General features: G+C 43.9%; 1 protein-coding gene across 1 annotated transcript in view; it reads right to left on the bottom strand.

Moving 5' to 3' along the window:
* The window catches only part of LOC128701788 (G-protein coupled receptor GRL101-like), a 692,032-nt gene that overhangs the window by 458,381 nt on the left and 208,342 nt on the right, over window positions 1–25,309 (bottom strand). The window contains exons 7-9 of the mRNA XM_070105094.1: window positions 17,257–17,406; window positions 11,585–11,722; window positions 9,080–9,196 (exon numbers count right to left, since the gene is read on the bottom strand). Coding sequence (XP_069961195.1) covers window positions 9,080–9,196; window positions 11,585–11,722; window positions 17,257–17,406 — 405 coding nt within the window. The remainder of the gene's footprint in view (window positions 1–9,079; window positions 9,197–11,584; window positions 11,723–17,256; window positions 17,407–25,309) is intronic.

Below are 25,309 nucleotides of genomic sequence, written 5' to 3'. Positions count from 1 at the left end.
GGAGGGGAAGCACTTGTGTCTATCAAGAGGGTCGGCCTAGGAGTGAGCGCGGATGGGCTGAGCCTCCCACTGACCTGAGTGAGCCTACAGAGGGCAGCACCTAAATGCCGCGAAATATGAACTAGTCAGAGCAGACGGCTAGGCTGTGTGTTCTGACAGTACAGGCTGTCTACATTTGCTCGGCCACGCACCTCGCGTCGTCCCGATGCGACAATACTGGTGGGCCCGCAGGTATAAAGGAATTACTTACACTAGCTACCCCAGAGAGGGACTGGCTTTCGTTCACTAGTAAATAAAAAATGGACATAAAAATGCAACAGGCAAAAAAAAACTCTCCCAACCAGGGGAAGAGAAAACTGGTTTGCCCGCGCTGTTTCATCGAGGAGAGAGTCCGGAGACGTCAGCACTGGAACTAAAATCTTCTATATACAGGTCTGCAGGGCTGAACATCAGTTGAGCACTCATCTTCAAACGTTGTTGCACCCTCACATCTGCAAACAATGACTGACAGTAGCATTTCCTAAGGTGTGACATGTGACTCAGAGGGCAGCACTGCCCTGACCGTAATACAGGCTCTTTTTTTTTTTTATATAAAAACACTGGGTGCACATACCTACAATAATACTATATCCATGGAATTCATTACACTCTGGGTACCCTTCTAAAAGTATTTACATAATTACATCATGATGTCCACTCTGACTCCATTATCGACTAGACCCATTTCTGCAAGCAAACAATTAGCATAACTAGCGTAGGAGTCAGACAAGTCAGTAGGTACGTCAATGTCACAGAAATGTACTGTTGTCCTGGGTCGCAGGCCATAAGTATGGAGCCTTACTGGGCCGTCTTCCGTACCAGTAGTAGTGGGAGATGGGATAGACGGGTTGTCCCTAGCATTGGTCTGATTGTGGCGTTGCAATGCACGCTACTCCAGCTCTGCTTCGGCCTGCACATGGTCCACATACTTCATGTGATCAAGGTGGGCTTCCTTAATAGTTCCCGTAGCAATCTCCCTCACCTCGAACTTATTGCCACGGAGCTGTCGTAGGACACGGTAAGGACCCACGAATTTTGGGACAAGTTTGTGCATACCTGGGGTCTGCGCTGGGTTGAGCAACATAACTTTGCAACCTGGTTCCACTTTGCTTTCCTTGGCGCGGGCATTGCGCTCAGACGTGAACCTATCAGTAGCTTTCATAAGGTTCTCTCGTACCCGCTGGAAGACAAGCTGCGTTGTCCTCATCTTTACTACACTGGGGTTATCAGTATCATAAGTAGGTCTAGGAGGAGCAAACAGAATTTCATATGGTAAGCACTTGTCATAGCCATACAAAGCAAAATGAGGTGTCTCACCGATCGAGCTGTTGAGGGAGGAATTTAATGTACACTGAACATCTGGGATAGCCTCATCCCATGTAGTACAACTTGGGTTAACGGTTACTCTGAGCACCTCCAGGACTTTGCGATTTGTACGTTCAGCAAGACCATTACTCGCAGGGTGGCGTGGAGCTACTGGCGCTTGGTGAATGTTGAATCTGGAGCAAAGATCCTGCATTATGCCATTTATAAACTCAGACCCATTGTCTGACAGAAGGACATGTGGGCAAGTATGACGAAGAACAACATGCTCACGGAAAGCACTAGCGACCGTTTCGGCGGTTTTATCAGGAATGGGTACTAATTCACTGTACCGTGTCAAGTTATCTACCATTACAAGCAGGTGCTTATTTCCCTTCTCCGAGGTCGAGAAGTTCGTCAACAGGTCGACAGAAGTTCTCTCCCAGGGCTCCTTTGTAATGGGATACTTTAGAATGGGGTTAGGACCTGTAATGGTACCCTTGTGCTGTAGGCAAACAACACACTGGTGTACATGCTTGGCAATGTCCACTGCCATCTTAGGCCAGAAATATTTCATTCGTGCCTGTTTGATACTGCGGTCCTTCCCGGGGTGCGCTACACCTGGGACATCGTGGATCAACTCTGGTATCACCAGTTGGTATATGGTTCTGCGGGGTTCACCAGCTGTGCAACACGGCACAGTACTCCTTGGTTGACCATTAAATCCTTCAGTGGAACGGGAGACTTGACCTGTAAGTCAACGTCCTCCTTGGTCAGGAAACGAAGGACTGGAGACCACACAGGGTCCTGTCGTTGGGCTCTCTCGAGATCCTCAACAGAGAACGAGTTGCCGACACTCACGAATGCTATATGCCTCGACAGGGCATCAGCTACAACATTTTGCTTACCTGGGACATAGCAAATTTCAGGGTTGTAGTCATTGAACGTGAGCGACCACCGAGCATGCTTTCCCGAGAGGTTCTTATTCACAAAAAGGGCCAATAAGGGTAAATGATCTGTGTAAATCTTGATAGGATAATGATAGATGATATCCCGAAAATGGCTCAGGGTCCATACAATGGCTAAAGCTTCTAGCTCTGTCACTGAATAATTGACTTCCGCTTTAGTAAGGACACGGCTAGCATAGGCAATAGGCTGTTGCTTACCATTAGATTCCTGTGACAAGACTGCACCGATGCCAACTTTGCTGGCATCAGTCGTCAAGGTAAATGCCTTGGTGAAATCAGGGAATCTAAGGGTTGGGGCTGATGTTAACTTGTTCTTAAGAATGACTTAAGAATGACTCAAAAGGGGCATCCTTCTTGAGTAAGCGTGTCAGGGGTGCAGCAATGGTGGAGAAACCTGCGATAAAGGTGCGGTAGAAACCCGCCAGGCCTATGAAGGACCGGACTGCATCCGCCGTCATGGGTCTGGGGAATTTCTGCACGGCCGAGATTTTAGACTCGTCTGTCTTTATGCCATTCTGAGTCACTACGTGACCCAGAAATTTTATTTCCTTCCGGAGGAAATGGCATTTGGAGAGCTTTACCTTAAGGTTTGCCTGAGCTAGCCTGTCCAATACCCTGTCAAGTTTCTCAAGATGTGACGGGACATTTTGCGACATGACTATGAGATCATCTAGGTAGACCATGAGCGTGCCACCTAGGAGGGTACAGAAAATTGTCGTCATCAAACGACTTAAACGTGATTGGGCTTCCGCGCAAGCCGAAGGGCATCCTCCTGAACTGGTAATGACCAGTTGGCGTAGAGAATGTTGTCAGCTCTCTGCTCTCATCATCGAGGGGGATCTGCCAGAACCCTTGAAGATCAAGAGTTGAAAAGACCTTATCGCCGATGTTCTGCAACAGGTCATTCAGAACTGGCAACAGAAAACGGTCTGGGATCGTACATGCATTCAGTTTCCTGTAATCGATAACAGGGCGCCAGGTTCTGTCTTTCTTGGGGACCAGAATAAGGGGAGCATTCCACGGGGAAGTGGACTCCTCAATAACTCCATCACGGAGCATCCATGTAATGAGTTCTTCGGCGATGACTCTTTGCGCATGTGGCAGGCGATATGCAGGTACATAAATGGGTTTAGTACCTTTGTCAAGTGGAATACGGTGAGAGATCAGTGGGGTCAAGCCCATCGACTCACCATCTAGTGCGACTGCAGAACGTGCACGATTGAGAACCTGGAGAAGTTTTGGGACCTCTTCAGGATAGTCTGTCAAAGCTAGATCATCTTCCTGCACTGGCCGGGTGTTGGAAGAGTCAGCAGCAGACTCGCCTGGAAGAACTGCACTCACAAGGAAGTCAGCTGGGGCTTCACCCTCCACTCTCACCGGGAGAGGGAATCTGACAAGGTCGACAAGTGAGATATTCTTAAGCAGGGGAAATTCTCGACTGTGCATGTTGACAACAAGGACTTGCAACTTACCACGTTGCACTGTGTGCAAGGATGGTTCAAGGGAGAGGCCCTTGACTCGGCACGTGTCATTGTCAACCAGCACATGGTCTCCTTCAAAAGCTCTGCTCACGTACACTGTAACAGGAGTGAGCGAGTTAGCTGACAAAGTGACGTCATACTTTGTACAAGCAGTAACTCTGCTCGCTGATGCCATGACACGAGTCAGACAGTCGCCTGCCAACAGGGATACTGCAGCTTGACAACTGCTGTTCTCTACAACAGCGTCAGAGTTAGAGTGAAGGTTAGACTGGGCGTCCCCAGACTGGGTTTCACTGGTAACTAAGCGCTGATGGCCAGGAGGTGACGGGCAACGAGCTCTACTACGAGGTCGATCAGGACAAGAGACCGACCCCGGGGAGAATGTGCTATGGAAACCACCGGTTTCCAACGATTCCAGGCACTGTGCATACTCTGAGACAGAGTAGCACGTAGTGGATCCTAAGCGCATGCCCCAGAAGGGCGCATCCACTCCGTTGAATTCTGCTTTCCACTCAGCTGGATCTAAGCGGATCCTAAGGTCTGCCATGGTTTTGAACCCTATGAGCAGGTCACCATGGAAAACAATACTATCTACGACCAAGAATTTTGCGGACAGCTTGTGACCCTGGACCGCAAATTCTAACGTTGTACGACCATGAACCGTCAGCGGATTACCTGAGACTCCTCTCAAGGTCTGAATGACAGACGGCTCTGTCAACATGGCCATGTGAAGACCAATGTCTCGGAAAAGAGTGGAGCGGACAATGTTAACCACCGAACCTGTATCTAGGAAAAGCTGGACAGGCTTATGGTGGACAGTGGACTCGATGAGCGGTCCACACGGGTTGTCATACCGAACATGAAGGCATGACAGGCCGACGAAATCCCCGGAGTCACAGCTGCTTGAGGCTCGACGCTTGTTGACGAGGCTCGACCTGGAAGGTACGGTACAAGTCTCAGCAACAACGTCAAGACACTGTTTCCTCACTGTCGGCAAGCGTATCACTGCCCAGGGCGGTGAACGCATTGCGGACAGGGACGGAATACAGTGACTCCGACAGGGTTACTATATCTTTCGCTGGTTTTGCGGACGCGCCTCTTCCCCCAAACTAGTGGAAGGGCTTCTACGAGCACGTGCATTGCACGACAACTGCTTACTCCACTCAGCTGACAGCATACTTCGCAGCTTGTGACACTCATGGGAGGTATGACTGGAAGTATTGTGGTACATACAGACTCCCTCGCGAGACTGAGCATGGGGACGGTTATGGTTACTTTGATACTGAGCGTGGGGATGGTGATGGTTACTTTGCGGGGACTTAGGTTTGTAACACTCCGATCGGTAGTGCCCGCGTTTCCCACAGTTGAAACAAGTCACCACGCGCTTAGTAGGTGAGGTTGGAGGTGGTGTTTGCTGGCGACGTTGTGCCTTGGTCCAGGAAGTCGATGACTGCTTTTTTGTATGAGACTGACTGTTGTTACTGTGGTCAATATTTTTACTTGGGCGAGTGTTAGTGGGACTGGGGTTAGAAACTTTGTGGGCTGGCTGTCTGACAGCAGCGGCAAAAGTGACTTCCGGCTGCGACCGCGGGGTCACTGTGGACGGCGCCGGAAGGATGGGTATAGGATCATCCGCAAAGCGACAAACCTTGCCTTGCTCGGCAGGCAGCTTGATCGCGTCAATGGCATCATATGCACCCAGGACGTCGTGCTGAGGGCAGAGTCCTAGCGCATCAATGGCACCTCGGAGGTTAGGGGGGGCATCCCTCTGCATGATGCCTACAGCCAGCATGGGGATGATGTCTTTAGCTTTAATACAGTCGTCACCATTCACCCACTTAGTGGAGCTGATGGCATCAGTAAAGTCTTTGGCGGCTTGCTCAAACCGGCAAATGCAAGCCAGGGGGCTTTCGTGCCGGTATTGACATTCGGCCAAGACGCTGGTAACGATGTCAATGTAATGGCGTTGGCGACTACGCCGAAAATAACGCCTAAATTCCTCCTTAAGCTCGTCCCAAGACTGAATCTTACAAACGCGATTGAGCTGCACAAAGGCACCTATATCATCCCGGGTGAGATCCACTGCTGCAACAACAGCACGAAAGTACTGTGCATCCGTGGGACTATCAAATAGGGCCTTAACAGTCGTCTCGGCTGACTGCAGCCATGGCTCTAACCTATATGAACGACCGTCAAAAAGAAGGGTCGGGTATGGACGAGTAGCCGGCCCACTGGTGGTCGAGACTTGAGCCACAAGTTGACCAACTGTCACGGGGGCTTCGATGCCCTGCCGTGTGTTCACGCTGGCTGAGGCACCATTGCTAGCATCAGCAGAATCTGGACTAATGGTACGGCCACTGCGTGTCTTAGTCATGACATCAATTGTTCAAACTAAAGTAGGTCACAAAGAGGGTAAACAGGTCAGAGCAAGAAATGGTATGCACTGGCTACAATTCAACAGTCAGAGAGAACACGGCAGCACTGTACTAGGTAAACTGCTTAGTGATGGAAATAATTTTAGCAAAACAAAAAAAAAAGTGGTACACTCTGAAACACAAAATAAGAGATGAATGCAAGTGAATGAACTACAGGGAAGTGCACAAAATGAAGCTAAGGGTGGTCAATAATTTCACCAGGAGACTGGCAACAAAATTTATGAAAAGGAGTTGAACTTTAAATACTGGTAGCAAAAATTGCACAAAATTTAAAATAAATCAGGTACCACACAACACTAAACTGTGCTGCAAGCACAGTTTAAAAATATTGCAGGTGCTGGCAGTTGCAAATTGGAATGCAAAAAAAAAAAGTAATTCACTTGCACAAAGGGAAGTTGGCACAGCAAAGATATCAGAGTATGGGATAGTGCCAAAAATCACAGAAAAAAAAAATACACTATCAAGAAATGCTATATTGCACACAAAATAAAATTAATAAAAATGCAAATTATTAAATTCAAGAATAGGGCAAAGGTTAACTGGTGTTAGCAGGGTGTACACTGGTGTTAGCAGGGTGTACACTGGTGTTAGCAGGGTGTACACTGGCAAAAACAAAAATTTCACAATCTCAAGATCAAAATTAATGAACTTCACAAGTAATTTTGGTAATTAATGATAAGCAGGTTCCCAAAAATACACTCAATGACTTGGGTATACAAAATAGCAAAATGCAATGCACATTGGTGAATATTCACAGATAAAACATAGAATATATGTAAAGCAAATAAATGGGGAAACAGGAGAAAAGTGTAATGGGCTAGGCACAGATTGTATCACTGCAGGTAGAATAAACTAATACTTAAGTACTTGAAGATTACACTTATTAAAGAAAAAAACACACTAACAAACAAAACAGTGCAGGGTTGTCAACAATCTGTGGCTAACTTGCAGGTGCAACTAACAAAATTAACAGCACACAGGAATTACTTGCAAACTGTATATGAGAGGTAAATTGTATAAATGGTTAACACTGAACAATTTAAATCAATAACTGAGGTGCAAGATGCAGAATAAAATACTGGAATTTAAAATGTAGGAAGGTAAAAATAAATGTACAAAATTTAAGTAGCTGTGGATAAGTGGCAAAATGTACACTGATGACTAAAACTGAACAATTTACTGAAGTATGGCTTCAGTAACTGTAACTGTATTGGTGCAGGACAGTTAAATAATGTCACAAAATATTAGGAAATGCTAGGTAAGTCACTGTTTACTTAACTTTGAGTGCAGGAGATGGACGAAGGTACTGGGTGCTGCAGGTCCTGGAACTTTCAGTGATGCTCTAGTAACACTACACGCCTCGTAGCATTTGTATACTGCTATGGGGCTTCAATGACGTAGGAAAAATTATCAGGATGGACTTGGGAAGAACAGGAAAGACCGGGGTTACTCTGTGGAGGTATAAGATATGAGAGAAACGTGGCTAACTCAGCGTGAGCCACAGCTGTGCGTGGTTTGTTTACACTGGCAAGCGTGTCTGGGCACGCTGACTGACTGCGGCTTCAGCACACGGAAAACAAAACATTTACTGCACTACTCGAACGTGCTAAAAGCAAGCTTAAGTGAAACTAGGAACTGGGACGAGGAAGTTTTACTGTAACAAATCACTGGGGAAAACAAAACTGGTGATGAACTGGGAATGTAACAGCAAGGGAAAGAAAAAAATTTAACTGGGCAACACAAAAAAAAAACTGCACTGAGTAGTTGTAGACACAATGATGAGTCACGAGCTGCTGTAGACGGCGTGGGGGGCTGAACTGAGCTGGCTTAGGGGCTAAGCCAACTGGGTTCCCACGTGGTTAAGCCAGGTAGAACTTCTTGGAGGAAACTGGGAAGAACACAACACACATGGAAGGCGAGATGGACGTCGTTGCGTAGCAGAGAAGGCTGTAGAGAAGGCTGGTGTGTTTACACGCTGCCTAGGGTATCAACCAACCCCAGAGCTGCCTCGTGGTCACGCATGGAGTCACACGAAGCCAACACACTAAACGACCTCACCTCTACTTCTTGTAGCTGAGAAGGGCGTAGAGACGCTGTAGGAGGCAGGAGAATGGTGCTGGAGAGTGTTGAAGGGCTGTAGAGAGGGTGATGAGGTGAACAAGTGACTGCTAAGGCTGGAGATGACGCCGTGACGCCTATGTCCAGATTTTGTGGGAAAAAATCTAGGACGAAGATCTATCTCAGATCCCGTCAAGACGCTGGGAGTAACAGATAACTCTTTAGACCAGCAGGTGCATTGGATGACGACGGATGAAGTTGACTGGCGTCGACCGATGGTGTTGACTGGCATCAACCTCTCCACCCTGAGTAGGCTCACGATGCCGTTGACTCCGCTGTCACCACTGTTATTGCTGTTCTTGCTGCTGAACAGCGTTGGTTTAGTGCCAATGAAGGTAGCGTAGGTAGCAATGATACGGCCGTGGACTAGTTTGGCTTTAATTGGGTAGGAGTGAGTACACAACGGGCAGTGTGAGGGAGTGACCGCAAGCCAGTCCGTGGAGGGGGAGCACTTTTGTCTATCAAGTGGGTCGGCCTAGGAGTGAGCATGGATGGGCTCAGCCTCCCACTGACCTGAGTGAGCCTACAGAGGGCAGCACCTAAATGCTGCAAAATATGAACTAGTCAGAGCAGACGGCTAGGCTGTGTGTTCTGACAGTACAGGCTGTCTACACACTCACCTTCACCTCACCCTCTCACACACACACACACACACACACACACACACACACACACACACACACACACACACACACACACACTTCACCGACGATAATAAATTCGCTTCACTACTCACTACAGTTAAGCTCGTCGGACTTGTCATAGCAGTCAAAGTGAAGATCACAGCGGTCCGTCAGGAGGACGCACTGTCCACTGGAACACTGCCACTGATCTTCCAGACAATCCACCACCGCTGGAACGCAAAATAAATCAATAGTTTAGTGCTCGCTGAAGCTGTCGATAAATCTAAAATAACTTCGCCACCACTGGAACTTATCTAAGACATAAAGAAGCAATAATTACTGCAACACATTCTATTGGGAACTGATTTCCTGAAGTGTAGAGAAATAGACAATATGCAATGTAAGGAGATCCGTTATTGACAACGTTTCGCCCACACAGTTGACTTTATCAAGTCACAAATAGATCAATCTGAGCAGAGTACATGGGTACTCTCTGCTTATGTACTCTGCATTTGTCTATTTTTCCATTGTGTCCGTATTTTATACTAGTTATCCCCAGTGAGGTGTTAAGCTGTCGATACATGAAGAATGATAAAAAACGAGTCGCTGGTAGAAGGACTCTGAGATTCTGACAACGCCACAGAGTCAACAGTAATCGTAATAGTGACTAACAACGGCAATTAAAACTTTTTAAAACAGTCACTAAAAAGGCAAACGTTTATACTAACAAAGGTTTATAGCAAAGGAAACTAATTGTAATTACAAAAATAATTAATATCAGTAGCTCTCAGAAGTCACTAAAGTCAACACTCTCACAGTACACTATCAGACATCACCTCAGACATCACCACAAGTTAATAAAAGGCGCTACAGCCAATGGTATACAATACTGACATCTTGATTACACGCATGTACAACAGTTGGGTATCAAAACAAACCATACCCCCGGCCGGGATTGAACCCGTGGTCATAGTCTCAAAACTCCAGACCGTCGCGTTAGCCACTAGACCAGCTAGCCACAATAAGATTCGTCCAACTAGGTATATTTCTACACCATAGGAAGGTTAGCACAGGCACCTCTGTGACCACAAATGCAAGTTTTTACAGATGAATCTCCAGCTAGCGTGGCCGTGACGAACTCTAGCTCAAGTCCCTTCACTGCCGTCAACATGACTCACGAAATCGTAATGACACGATTGCAAACAAACCAACCAACAGTTAGGTATCTTCATTCCGAAATATTTCGCCTACACTGTAGGTTTCTTCAGTTGAGTACAGAGTCAGCAGTAAAGATGTAATGAGCCCACTACCTTTGAAGACGTTTGAGGTGGTCAGTCCCTCAGCCTGGAGAAGAGTTCAGTTCCTCAGCCTGGAGAAGAGTTCAGTTCCTCAGCCTGGAGAAGAGTTCAGTTCCATGGTCTGGAACGATATGAAAATGAAGCATGAGAACGGAATCTTAAATACCGTCGAAGGCGAGATGGAAGATCTGGAAGACGTTGTAAGGGACGGGATCCACTAGTGGGAGTAAGAAGGCAGGTCAGTCTGGAATCCAGCCCTTCTTACTCATAACTGGAAGATACACGCTGAAGAATGGAAGATTTCTTCTGTCAGTGACAATAAGTGTCAGGGGCCCGAGACTGTTTAACTGCCTCCCAGCATACATAAAGGGGATTACCAATAGACCCCTGACTGTCTTCAAGCAGGCACTCGACAAGCACCTAAAGTCGGTACCTGACCAGCCGGGCTGTGGCTCGTACGTTGGATTGCGTGCAGCCAGCAGTAACAGCCTAGTTGATCAGGCCCTGATTCACCATGAGGCCTGGTCACAGACCGGGCCGCGGGGGCGTTGACCCCGGAACTCTCTACAGGTAAACTCCAGGTGTACCAAGATACCGTTGTGTTGCAGTTTCTGACAGTATTAAATAACAAAAAGGCACAATACCGTGACTGGAACGATATACAAATATCCCGCACATAAAAGAGAGAAGCTTACGACGACGTTTCGGTCCGACTTGGACCATTGACAAAGTCACACTGTGTGACTTTGTCAATGGTCCAAGTCGGACCGAAACGTCGTCGTAAGCTTCTCTCTTTTATGTGCGGGTTATTTGTGTATCTGACAGTATTGCTGATATAAAATACCGACAAGTTGAAGATTAGACACAGTTGGGCATCTTTATTGATGAAACGTTTCGCCTTCACAGTAGGCTTCTTCAGTCAAATACAAAGGGGGCAGTAGAAACGAAATAAAGGTAATCAGTCTATCAACGTTTTACAAAAAAAAATATTTCAAGTCCAGATAGACTTGACTTCTTTCTTCCACTAGTGGATTCCGTCCCTTACAACGTCTTCCAGATCCTCCATCTCACCTTCGACGGTATTTAAGACTCCAGTCTCATGCTTCATATCGTTCCAGACCATGGAGCTGAACTCTTCTCCAGGCTGAGGGACTGACCACCTCAAATACTTTTCTCCAAGATTGATGGACTGATTACATCTTTTCTACTGCTTCCTTTGTATTTGACTGATGAAGCCTACTGTGTAGGCGAAATGTTTCGGAATAAAGATACCTTACTATTGTACACGTGTCTTGCTTAGGATATATAACGTATACTTACGACAATCATATTCATCCTCGCCGTTGAGACAGTCTAACTTTCTGTCACAGCGGAGTCTAAGAGGTAGACAGCGTCCGTCGTCACACTGAAACAACGATCTCTCCTGTCCCGGCCATTGGCACTGGTCACCCACCTTAGCTGCCAACACAACGAGAAGAGAAGCCACTTAAACTAGATGTAATCCTGTAATAACCAAACCCCATCTTCTAATCTCAAAGCTTCGATTCTGTGCCCAATATTCACACTGGACATTACCCCAAAACAACGATATCTCCACTGCCTGCGGCCCCCTCCCAGCTGCAGCATTATACGAGATTCTTTCCCCATGCATAGTGTTGGTGTTATCTTACTCTGGTACATTACCTTGTTTGTCTTTATAGCGTATTCTGTCTCCTCTGATTTCTCAATGCACTTCCGCACTCTCTTGTAAAGTCTATGGTTCATCTCGTCTCTGGAAACAGACGCATCCGACAGATCCCACTTTCAAATAAACATATTTGTTCCCTCCGAATATTTCCCACAAATTTGATTACCAATCTATCATATCCTGTATATTCGTTACTTTCATCATCTTTCATCACTTTTAATTTCCTTATTTTACAGAATCTTTTAAATTTCTCAAACTGCAACTTTGCAACTTCTCTCCAGAATCTCCCACAAGCACTGTGTCATCTGCAAACAAGTGGTTTTCACTTAAATTCTTGTATATAAACACTTGGTTTTCAGAGCCCATATTTTTTGTAAATCCCCATTGTTCCTCTACATCCTGTCTTAACAATATTTCTTTCAGTAATAACTCTACCACAAACTTTACCAAGTATATTCAACAGTTGTAATGAATGGTTTGAAAAACCGTCGGTTTTTCAAACCATTCATCACAACTGTCAGACACTGCAGCATCATGGGATCTTGTTACAAAGAATTCTTCAACACTTGTTCAACCTTTGGACGAAGACCTACTTCGACTAGTGGATGGTACCACTATGACCCCGCCTCCGCCTGCTTCACCTCACCTGACTACTTCGACTAGTGGATGGTACCACTATGACCCTGCCTCCGCCTGCTTCACCTCACCTCACTACAGTATATAAGCCACGTCTACGGCCCTATGCTGTGCATTCTACAAGATTGATGGACTGAACACATCGACTCCAGGCTGAGGAACTGATTACCTCATACCCCTCCTCTCCTTACGCCGTCCTCTTTGTATTGGACTGATGAAGCCACTGTGAGGCGAAACGTTTCCTGAATAAAGATTCCCATATGCTGCATAAGTGTCTCAATCTTCAACTTATATTCGACATGTTTATTCTACTGTATTTTTTATATTTTTTAATCCCTTTTCCCTTATGCAAAGGAATTGTGCATTGTGCCAATCAATAGATACCCTACCCCTTTAAAATATATCTTAAAAGCATCAACGCCTCCAAAATTGTATCCTGTCTTAAAAAAACCATACCCCCGGCCGGGATTGAACCCGCGGTCATAGTCTCAAAACTCCAGCCCGTCGCGTTAGCCACGATTTCTTAAGTCATGTATCCTGTCTTGATTCCAACCATTCCAGCTGACTTTTCTACTTTCATTGTACACACAGCCTCACTCACCTCCCCAGCACTAATTGCTACTTCCTGACTCCTACAATATGTTGTTATTCCCTGCTCAATGCATGAAATTTCTGCCTCTCCATGAAAATTTAATAAATTTTCAAACTGTACCTTCCATCTCATTATCTTTCTTTGTTTGCTAAATCCATTTCCTACCTAGAGTTTCTCGACTGATTAATCTCACTCTGCTACTTATTCTTATTCTCAAGACAATTTCTCGATAAATTCTCACCCACTCGCTCTCCGCTTGCATTCCTTTTAACCTTTGGTTTACTGTGGTACACCAGTCTCCAGGTATCACTGTACCATTGTAAGTACCTCACATACGTTAACGTTTTCTCCTTTAACATCCTCTTTTCCTTATTATGCCACTAAAAACTTTCTAGGCAGTTCAAATCCTCTTTATATATATATATGTCGTGCCGAATAGGTAAAATGTTCTTTCTAAAATTTTCTATTATACGTTTACAGATATATTTTTTTCTATTTATTCTAATGTAAACAACAATAATTTTGTACCAAAAGAACCTTAGAAAATTTACCTGACCTTATTGTAACAAGCGCAGTTTAACTTAGCATAATCCATATAAATATATATCAGATAGTTTACGGTAATTTAATAAACACAATGAAATATATTTTTCCCCCTAGGATCAGAATGATTTTGTGAAATTATTGCATACACAAATTTTCGTTTGTCTTATTCGGCAAGAAGAGTATTGCTATTTGTCAAAATAGCAAGTTTTACCTATTCAGCACTAATCTCTTCATAGACCTAAACTTACTCCCTGTTCAGTACATCCACACTTACTACTGTGCAATCTACATCTACAGGACCTTAAACTCCAATATCAACCTTGACCTAAAACGCTTCCTTGATAGTTGTGACAGGACCCACAGGCATAACACCAGACACAAACATCTCTGACATTCCCCGTGTCTGACTAAACCTTTACAAAAATTCAATGAGTCAAAGGACCTAAAATCAGTAACACCCTACCTGAAAACTCTAGAACTGCTGACACATTCGTCACTTTCAAAACTACAGTTAGGTACCACCTCTAGAACTGTTATAGGGACCCTCATCCTCAGAGAAAAGAATAAACTTGCTTCAGGGAAAACTCAAGGTTCTCCTTGAAGCTGTTTGAGAATTTTCTCCTACCACCCCCTATATTTTATGTATATTTTATTTAAAGACAAAATACATTGACAAAACATTCACGAAAATACGATAGAAAGTAAAACAACATAGGTAACTAAGAGCTACATCTCGAATACTTCGTCCAGCTCCCCGGCGGTGGACCGCGTGCCCAGAATGCTGCAGGCATTTCCTCTCTGGATTGCAATATATATATATATATATATATATGTCGTGCCGAATAGGCAGAACTTGCCATCTTGGCTTAAATAGCAACGCTCATCTTGCCATAAAGAACAAGTGAAAATTTGTGTATGCAATAATTTCGCCAAAATCATTCTGAACCTAACGAGAAATATATATTTGATTGTGTTTGTTTAGTACTAAATTATACTAAACGTATTTAAAATATGTTTAGTTGGGTTAGGCTAAAATAAATTGTTCTTGTTATAATAAGGTTAGGTAAGTTTTCTAAGATTCTTTTGGTGCAAAATTAAAAATGTTTGCATTAACATTAATGAAAAATATATATTTTTAATCGTATAAGAGAAAATTTTAGAAAGGACTTAATTTTAAATGAGTTCTTGCTAATTGACCAGTTTTACATATTCGGCACGACATATATATATACATATATACATATATATACATATATAGATGGGGAGATGGAGGTATTGGGTAGATGGCGAGAATATTTTGAGGAACTTTTAAATGTTAAGGAAGAAAGGGAGGCAGTAATTTCATGCACTGGTCAGGGAGGTATACCATCTTTTAGGAGTGAAGAAGAGCAGAATGTAAGTGTGGGGGAGGTACGTGAGGCATTACGTAAAATGAAAGGGGGTAAAGCAGCTGGAACTGATGGGATCATGACAGAAATGTTAAAAGCAGGGGGGGATATAGTGTTGGAGTGGTTGGTACTTTTGTTTAATAAATGTATGAAAGAGGGGAAGGTACCTAGGGATTGGCAGAGAGCATGTATAGTCCCTTTATATAAAGGGAAAGGGGACAAAAGAGACTGTAAAAATTATAGAGGAATAAGCTTACTGAGTATACCAGGAAAAGTGTACGGTAGGGTTATAATTGAAAGAATTAGAGGTAAGACAGAATGTAGGATTGCGGATGAGCAAGGAGGTTTTAGAGTGGGTAGGGGATGTGTAGATCAGGTGTTTACATTGAAGCATATATGTGAACAGTATTTAGATAAAGATAGGGAAGTTTTTATTGCATTTATGGATTTAGAAAAGGCATATGATAGAGTGGATAGAGGAGCAATGTGGCAGATGTTGCAAGTATATGGAATAGGTGGTAAGTTATTAAATGCTGTAAAGAGTTTTTATGAGGATAGTGAGGCTCAGGTTAGGGTGTGTAGAAGAGAGGGAGACTACTTCCCGGTAAAAGTAGGTCTTAGACAGGGATGTGTAATGTCACCATGGTTGTTTAATATATTTATAGATGGGGTTGTAAAGGAAGTAAATGCTAGGGTGTTTGGGAGAGGGGTGGGATTAAATTATGGGGAATCAAATTCAAAATGGGAATTGACACAGTTACTTTTTGCTGATGATACTGTGCTTATGGGAGATTCTAAAGAAAAATTGCAAAGGTTAGTGGATGAGTTTGGGAATGTGTGTAAAGGTAGAAAGTTGAAAGTGAACATAGAAAAGAGTAAGGTGATGAGGGTGTCAAATGATTTAGATAAAGAAAAATTGGATATCAAATTGGGGAGGAGGAGTATGGAAGAAGTGAATGTTTTCAGATACTTGGGAGTTGACGTGTCGGCGGATGGATTTATGAAGGATGAGGTTAATCATAGAATTGATGAGGGAAAAAAGGTGAGTGGTGCGTTGAGGTATATGTGGAGTCAAAAAACGTTATCTATGGAGGCAAAGAAGGGAATGTATGAAAGTATAGTAGTACCAACACTCTTATATGGGTGTGAAGCTTGGGTGGTAAATGCAGCAGCGAGGAGACGGTTGGAGGCAGCGGAGATGTCCTGTTTAAGGGCAATGTGTGGTGTAAATATTATGCAGAAAATTCGGAGTGTGGAAATTAGGAGAAGGTGTGGAGTTAATAAAAGTATTAGTCAGAGGGCAGAAGAGGGGTTGTTGAGGTGGTTTGGTCATTTAGAGAGAATGGATCACAGTAGAATGACATGGAAAGCATATAAATCTATAGGGGAAGGAAGGCGGGGTAGGGGTCGTCCTCGAAAGGGTTGGAGAGAGGGGGTAAAGGAGGTTTTGTGGGTAAGGGGCTTGGACTTCCAGCAAGCGTGCGTGAGCGTGTTAGATAGGAGTGAATGGAGACGAATGGTACTTGGGACCTGACGATCTGTTGGAGTGTGAGCAGGGTAATATTTAGTGAAGGGATTCAGGGAAACCGGTTATTTTCATATAGTCGGACTTGAGTCCTGGAAATGGGAAGTACAATGCCTGCACTTTAAAGGAGGGGTTTGGGATATTGGCAGTTTGGAGGGATATGTTGTGTATCTTTATATGTTTATGCTTCTAGACTGTTGTATTCTGAGCACCTCTGCAAAAACAGTGATAATGTGCGAGTGTGGTGAAAGTGTTGAATGATGATGAAAGTATTTTCTTTTTGGGGATTTTCTTTCTTTTTTGGGTCACCCTGCCTCGGTGGGAGACGGCCGACTTGTTGAAAAAAAAAAAAAAAAAAAATATATATATATATATATTAGTGCACTTCAGTACATAAGGAATAATAACTCTATACCAAGGATAGATTGTGTTCGGCTTTAGAGTTGATTCACGAGCTTTTTATATTAATTTAGCAATAAACAAGAACCCGAGTGTTAGTGTGGAGGTGGAAATATACCCTGCATATATTAATTTTAATTAAGAAGTTGAATCACACACACATGAAATACTAAGTTGAGATTCATGAAGATAAAAATGAGTGTCGTGAAGTATACTCACCGCACCCGGTCTCATCAGACACCTGGTCACCATTGTGGCAGTGATTGATACCGTCACAGATGTTGTGTTCCGCCACACATCTGTCCTTGTGCCTCTGGTAGGTTGATACTACACATGTGATAGCAGCTCCCACCTCACACACTGTCACACCTGTCATCACCAAACACAAAGAATAAATGTCACAATACCAGTGCTGAAATAATTCACAAATGACACTAGACAACCTTAAGCTTTATCTCGGGTTTATCAACATGTGAACTTAATAATAATAGATCAGACCAGACCAAAAATTCGTCTATTATTTGTGAATTCAGTTCTTCGTAAAACTTCTCACTGACTCTACAGCTGTTATCCCATCTAACTCACTGACTCTACAGCTGTTATCCCATCTAACTCACTGACTCTACAGCTGTTATCCCATCTAACTCACTGACTCTACACCTGTTATCCCATCTAACTCACTGACTCTACACCTGTTATCCCATCTAACTCACTGACTCTACACCTGTTATCCCATCTAACTCACTGACTCTACACCTGTTATCACATCTAACTCACTGACTCTACAGCTGTTATCCCATCTAACTCACTGACTCTACAGCTGTTATCCCATCTAACTCACTGACTCTACAGCAGTTATCCCATCTAACTCACTGACTCTACAGCAGTTATCCCATCTAACTCACTGACTCTACAGCAGTTATCCCATCTAACTCACTGACTCTACAGCTGTTATCCCATCTAACTCACTGACTCTACAGCTGTTATCCCATCTAACTCAGACTCTACAGCTGTTATCCCATCTAACTCACTGACTCTACAGCTGTTATCCCATCTAACTCACTGACTCTACAGCTGTTATCCCATCTAACTCACTGACTCTACAGCTGTTACACCATCTAACTCTACAGCTGTTATCCCATCTAACTCACTGACTCTACAGCTGTTACACCATCTAACTCACTCTACAGCTGTTATCCCATCTAACTCACTGACTCTACAGCTGTTATCCCATCTAACTCACTGACTCTACAGCTGTTATCCCATCTAACTCACTGACTCTACAGCTGTTATCCCATCTAACTCACTGACTCTACAGCTGTTATCCCATCTAACTCACTGACTCTACAGCTGTTATCCCATCTAACTCACTAACTCTACAGCTGTTACACCATGTAACACTTTTCCCCCAATGACATGAGCTGCCATCTTTTTCAACTGATCCATACAGTGCTGTATGGATCAGTTGATAATTACCAGCTGATGCATACTGGCCTAATAACATTCAACCAACTATATATTTTCTAAACACCACTGGAAGGTTAACATGGGTCCCACTGTGACCCACAAGTGGTCCCACAGTGGGATTTGTGCTAAAACACGTCACAAGCATCGCTGTGACGTGCTTTAGCACAAGTCCCACTAAAACCATTAAAACTGACTCTTTGAATCGTAATGATACGATGTTAAACCACGTCACTGAGAGCTCACATTACACGCCTGTCTTAAAACTAGCAGATCAGTGCACTATCCACTGAACAACGTCGACCTAATAAGAGTCATCTAACTTGCGAGATATTAGTCGGTAAAATCCTGTATTGTGGTCACAGTAAGACACAATGAGACACTTGCTAATCTTCCTTTGGTGCTTAGAAACATACCTAGATGAATGTTACTAGGACAGTATGGTTCAGAGGGTAACGCATTAGCCTGCTGGCTTTAAGATTGGCGTACCAAGGACTCAAACCGTCACGTGCATTGAGGAATTGAGACATGCAATATATGGGAATCTTTACTGAAAAAACGTTTCTCCACACAGTGGCTTCATCAGTCCAATAAAAAGCAGGAAGGTACAAGGAGACGAGGAGTTTGAGGTAATCAGTCGTCAGCCTGGAATCGATGTGTTCAGTCCATCACAAGAGTGATGGTGGAGGGAGGGAAGCAAGCAGCTGGTCAGGCTGCTGACCAGCAACCTGACTTTAAATAAGGTTGTGACCTTAAATAAAAACAAATGCAAATATCTAGTCTGTTATGACAGAGTGACATGAAAGAATCAAGGAGACATCCCCAGACATAATAGCACTCACAGAAACAAAACTCACCAGAATAATAACAGATTCAATCTTTCCATCCGGATATCAAATCCTCAGGAAAGACAGAGTGTGATAAGGTCATAAATGAGTGATACAGTAAATAATGAAAGAAAAAATGTCAAAATCCCCAGCAGTTGTTGTGACTACAGTTAATATCATCAGGTTATGATTATGACCATAATACTGAAGAAAAGAGAGTGAATACCAAGTTATTAAAATCTTTAATGCATGATAAAGGCTACAGAGGGAATTACAAACTGAGGGAGTTCGTAGAAGACACCACCAGGAGGAGCCTCCATTGTTGTGCAGACATCCCTTGACTGTGTGTGGCAGTAATTTTGGTTGGTGTCTAAAGTCTGTCTCTCGTCCTGCTGGTTATATGCTATACCATCACTCTCTGCCTAACTTTGAAGGCCAGGATATAGATAGGGGTAACCCTGACAATATTTAGTAAGTTATTTAAAAATCTTCAGAAGAGTTGTGTCGCCTATTAACCCTGTCTCAAAGAACAAGCATACCAGCATTAAAGTGTAAACATTTTAGGGGCGTGTGGAGATACATATATATACAGTAGACCGTTATTTAACACTGTAGTTACGTTCCTGAAAACACCGTGTTAGGTAAAAACTGTGTTAGATGAACTGAAGAACTTATGGGAAAAATAGGGTTTCGTTCCTGAGAGCCCCAAAAAAGCTAAACAACTTTTTTCTAGGCCTCCACATCTTACAAAAATAAAAGTGAAAATGTAATTGTAATTCATTGTTATGATGTATTATGTTTTTACTGTTTAAGACTACAAATGTAACAGAAATAATAGTATTTCTTACCTTAAATTGTGGGTGCTGGTGTTTGTGGATGATTGTGAAGAAAGTGGAGTTATGTTGTGGCCCTACTGGTCTGAGGTGGATGGTAGAGGTTTTGGTAGTGAAGTTGATGGTTGTACCGGAGTGTCTAACTGTCATTCAATCAAGTGATTCAGTAAGTCAATCAAGTCGTTCAGTAAGTCAGTCATTCAGTCTGTCATTCAGTCACACAAACTTATGTTTACCTCTTTTTTTTATGTGTACAAAGTAACACTTCATTATGGCCGCAGGACGACTTGTTGAATATCTTTGTTTCCTTTGTTAATTCTAGGACTTAAATGTTTACACCTTTTCTTGCCACTTTGAGCAATACTGGTATGCCTACTGGGTGTCATGATTGCTTGGCAAATACAAGATATAGCAATTAAAAGATCAAAACACAATTCACAATCACAAGCTTGTAGCAGAGAGGTTGGACTGGACACGTATGAAGCACGAATGCTTTGGTGGTGGGGTGGTGTCGGGGGGGTGGGGCTGGGGTCGGCGGGGGGGTCTCCCTAGCTGAACCACAACAAGGCGGCCGCTTGAGAAAAAGGGAAGTTTTCTTTACCTTCCTGCAAACTGAATTGTGTTAAATTCATCATAAGACGTGTTACATAAAGTTGTGCCTCAATTCTTCAGTTGTGCTGTACCCAAATCGTGCCAAATAAACTCGTGCTAAATGATGGTCTACTGTATATATATATATGTGTATACATATATATAATATATGTGTATACATATATATAAAGACTAGTGTAACTTATCATAGGAGCAAAGTGTTTGCAAAGGATCAAGGAGCTGGAGAGTAAGACACTCAGCAGGGAGCAGCAGTGAGCAACCACGAGACCACTTCTCTGCCAGACGCATGTAATATTCGCCTAGTTGGGGTTGCATGGGGTTGAAAAAGCATCAGTCTCTGCATGCTGGAAACTAAGGGTCACAACTAAAAGCTCTCAGAATTAGAGTAAATAGCATTTACTAGCATTGAATAGTATTTACTAAGGTGAAAGTGACTTCAGGCAAAGATGGCGATTAGCTAGTGTGGGGATCCACCAGAACATGCACAAACAAATGTGCACACGCAAGCACCCATGTACACACACACACACACAAACACACACACACACACACACACTAGGCAGCTAGGAATCTAGGAAGTAGGAATTCTGGGAAGAAGGATAACATAGAAAGAACTAGCATATAAGTGGTTGGGTCAGCATCAGGTCAGTCAGGCAAGTGAATCACGTGCACACGGACTGTACAAACATTGAGTGCTCACACGCAAACATAATGCCCACACATGTCCACGCACGCACTCAAACCTAAAACTAATGCTCACACACATACGCACACAGGCTAACTGATATCTTTTCTGCTCCACTCCCTCCCTCCACTCCCCTCTTTTTCCCCTCTTCAAGGGGGGCTCCTTGGCGTGGTGAAGAGGCTCTTGGTCTGAGGAATTAGCCCTGTCGGTCTTCTTCCTCAGACCGAACCTAATTACCCCCCATTCTCCCCTCCCCTATCCCATCCTCCCCTTTTTCCATTCCTCCTCCTCACCCCTCCCTTTGGCCCTTCCTCTTTTTGGCCTTTGGGATTTCTCCCACAGGCGTGCTAGTTCCTAGGTAGGGGAAAGAACACCAGGGTCCATCCCATTCCGTTGAGGTTCTTGGCGGTGGCGTAGTTTGCCGTGGAATCTGGATTGCCTGGGGATGTCCGGATCCCTCTCCGGTATCCCGGAGTAGCTTTGGGTGTCTTTTGGGCGACGGGTGTATCTCTGGAAGCCACCTTTTGGATTCCGGGGGTGGTGGCCGAAGGAGGTATGCTTTGTGGCGGATATCTGGCCGCCCTCTTTTGTCCACCGAGGTAGCTCGGCAGATGTGAGGTTGCTATCCCGGATTGCTGGTTTACTGGCATGAAGGGTAGGGTATGGCACGGGTTCCATGCTGCATCTGCGCTACTAGCGGTGTTGAGGTCCTCTTGGGCGCGGAAGGAGATTTCCGGCCCTTTCATTCCTCCTGGGAACTATTCCTCCCCGCTCCCCCCTTTTTTTATTCTTTTTTTATTTTTATTTTCTTTTCTTTCTTTTTTTTTTCTTATAAACAAAAAGCAAAGGAGTAACCTAACCATGGCAGCCCTAGTCCATGAAACCACTACCCCTGGGCCCCTTCTTGATACCGCACCCCATTCTGACCCTGCCTTGTGTTTAGACCACTCTTCGGACACTCCTGATGCCCCTGTACCTCTTGCTGGTGCTGTTTCCTCACCCGCTTCAGGTACCAGGGCTTCGACTGACTCCTTCGATTTGTCTGAACTCCGCTCTCCTTTGACTATGCTTCCGGCTTCTCCCTCTACGGTACGGCAATTTTCGAATCGCCCGCCCATTTCACGCCGGACCAACTCCGGTCCTACTCCTAAACGCCAACATCAATCTCCTGATGATGCTCCTTCGTTACCTTCCCATTCTACTCGGAAAAGACCGACACGTCAAGCACTCCCTCTCCACGCTCAGTTTCGGACCACACAATGGACTAAATTCTTTACTTTAAGACCAACTTCTTCTGCCTACCTTTCTGACCATAGTATTGGCAAAGCGCTCCTGCGTCATGTTGGCAGAGATATTTCAATTCACGCTCTCAAGAGCGGTACGCGCATCATCACTGTCCAGAATGCTACCCAAGCTCATGATCTTTCTCTCCTTTCGAATATCGATACTACTCCTATCACTATTGAAAAACATCTTTCTCTCAATTCTTGTAGTGGTACTGTCATTCTGCCCCATACCATAGTCCAACAGAATTTCCAGTCATGTGGCAATGACATTTTTGAACAGCTGGAATTCCAGGATCTCCCAATCCTCAAAGTAGACACTTATGTCCTTCCTGCCCGGGGGTGGAGACGTTACCCTTGCAATGTGGCTCGTTTAACTTTTGACAGCCAAGAACTCCCGTCCTCTGTATATGTCGCGGGACATCGGTTACAAGTTCGAAAGGTGATACCTACACCGCAACAATGTAGAAATTGCTGGCGTTTTGGTCACCCAGCGAAATATTGCAGATCTATGTGTTCCTCTTAAATGTGGTGCCAGCGTGCCTCGTTGTGCTCCCGGTTTTCTCGTGTTTTCACGGTCGCTCTTACGTGCTAGAACTTTAATTTGTGTCATCAATCCTATACGATACATCCCTCTAGCGCCTGGAACCAATCTTGGGCGGAAAACATTATATACTGAGTCAAAAAAGGAGAATTAGTGTGCACTGCGTAGAAGAGTTTACTGCCAGAGGGGAATCATAGGCCTTGTCCCGTGTGGAAAAAATAATAATTGAACTTTTCATGTCAGAGGAAAGAAAGTCTCCCTGATAACATTGAGTATACATAGTGTATAGTGTATACTACAGTGGCTCCCTAGTATATTGATGATAAAGGCTAAAGTGTCATTTGAAAACAGGTGAATTTGTAAATGAAGTGATAAGCCTATAGAGGAAGGTGCCAGAAGTCGCCAGAAACTTACCACAGGTCAGCTGTTTTTAATAATCTTCCTGGCCTGCTAGTGTACTCGCATATAATCTAGTGATACCAGTGAATAGCAGAATACAGTGTTGTAGTAGCAACTAACCAGTATTATAATGGTACTTAGTGGAGTGGAGTGACTTTCATTAGTTTCTTTTCTTGAAATACGAGACGTTACTGTGAATTTCATATAACCTGTAGTTACCAGCGGTCGCAATATACACAATGAGAAGCAATTATTACTACAGAAAAAGCGTCCTTCCTCCAAAATTTGCACCAGTCAACTATAGTGATAATATAGCATTTATTGTGGTGGAGACAGAAAAAAAAAAAAAAATAGAAAAGCCAGATACAGCGATTGATAAACAAGGAGGTGACCGTTCGTCATTGTAGGAGCTGCCAGATATCACCGGCTCTTCAACACGCAAGTTATACTTTTGTATCAGTCAAATCACATATTACTCGGGTAGATAATTTCCAGTAGATCCTTCATGTGCTAGCTCAAATCACCAACCAGTATGTTTTAAATAAGTGACCCACTGATCAGTGCAGATCGACTGGTCCGAACCCTTGACTGGTCCGAACCCGGGACTGGTTTCAAACAGTTTCGTTGGACAATAAAGCAGACTGTAAACGGATGGGGTTGTAGGCGCCCTTATAAACACAAACATTAAAAATCAGGAACGTGACGGTTAGCTGTCCAATATACAAAAAGAGTTAGAAACAGAAATACAAATAGCTAGAGCTTCATTTAAGGTTATTAATATAATATTCAAGAGGTTGCTAGTAGAATTGCAGTAAATCAACCATTCAAATCATTATTAAGCTGTGTGTAGTCTGTGGTCAGTCAAACAAACGGGCTTCCACATGGATAAATTGTCATTTTTGTGGAAATTGGTGTCACGCCCCTTGTGCAGATATCCCAGAACTAGCTACAAGCAGTATTAAAACAGAGAAGTGTTTCTGGGTATGCCCAAATGAGGAAAATCTGTGGACTAAAATCAAAGAGTATTAAAAGAGGACAACATCAAAGCTGCTTTCATAGAAAACCTGGAAGCTTTCTACAACAGATGGGAACATAAAAAGTCTGGGCTGAATGGTACTGCCCTTGATACTGGCCATGTAGTCACAAACTGTAAGGCTGGAGGTGATGTCCTGGGAGACAGTAATAGTAAAGCTGGAGGTGCTGTCATGGGAGACAGTAATGGTGAAGCTGGAGGTGCTGTCCTGGGAGACAGAAATGAAGCTGGAGATACTGTCCTGGGAGACAGTAATGGTGAAGCTGGAGATTTTGTCCAGGTAGTCGGGAATTATACGCAGGAAGGAATACATATAAATGACCTCATAGGGGACAGGAGCCATAGTAGGGAAACAAGTGTAGTCAAAGATAAGATAAAACCAATATTGCAAACTAGAAATACCGCAGGAAATAGCAAACAAGAGGACTCCAATAGCAATAGTGAGGATAAATTACCAAAAACAACTGGTGGGAGCTCCATTGTTGGTGCTAGGGAGGATAGAAGTAAGACAGGGAAACATGCACCAACAGGGAATACAGTCACAGAAACCCAAGGCAAGCGGAAACCAAGCCTGTGCACATACTATGCACTT

Source organism: Cherax quadricarinatus, chromosome 96 (genome assembly GCF_038502225.1).
Source record: "Cherax quadricarinatus isolate ZL_2023a chromosome 96, ASM3850222v1, whole genome shotgun sequence".
In the NCBI taxonomy this organism is placed as follows: Eukaryota; Metazoa; Arthropoda; class Malacostraca; order Decapoda; family Parastacidae; genus Cherax; species Cherax quadricarinatus.
This window is presented reverse-complemented; position numbering and strand designations above follow the sequence as displayed.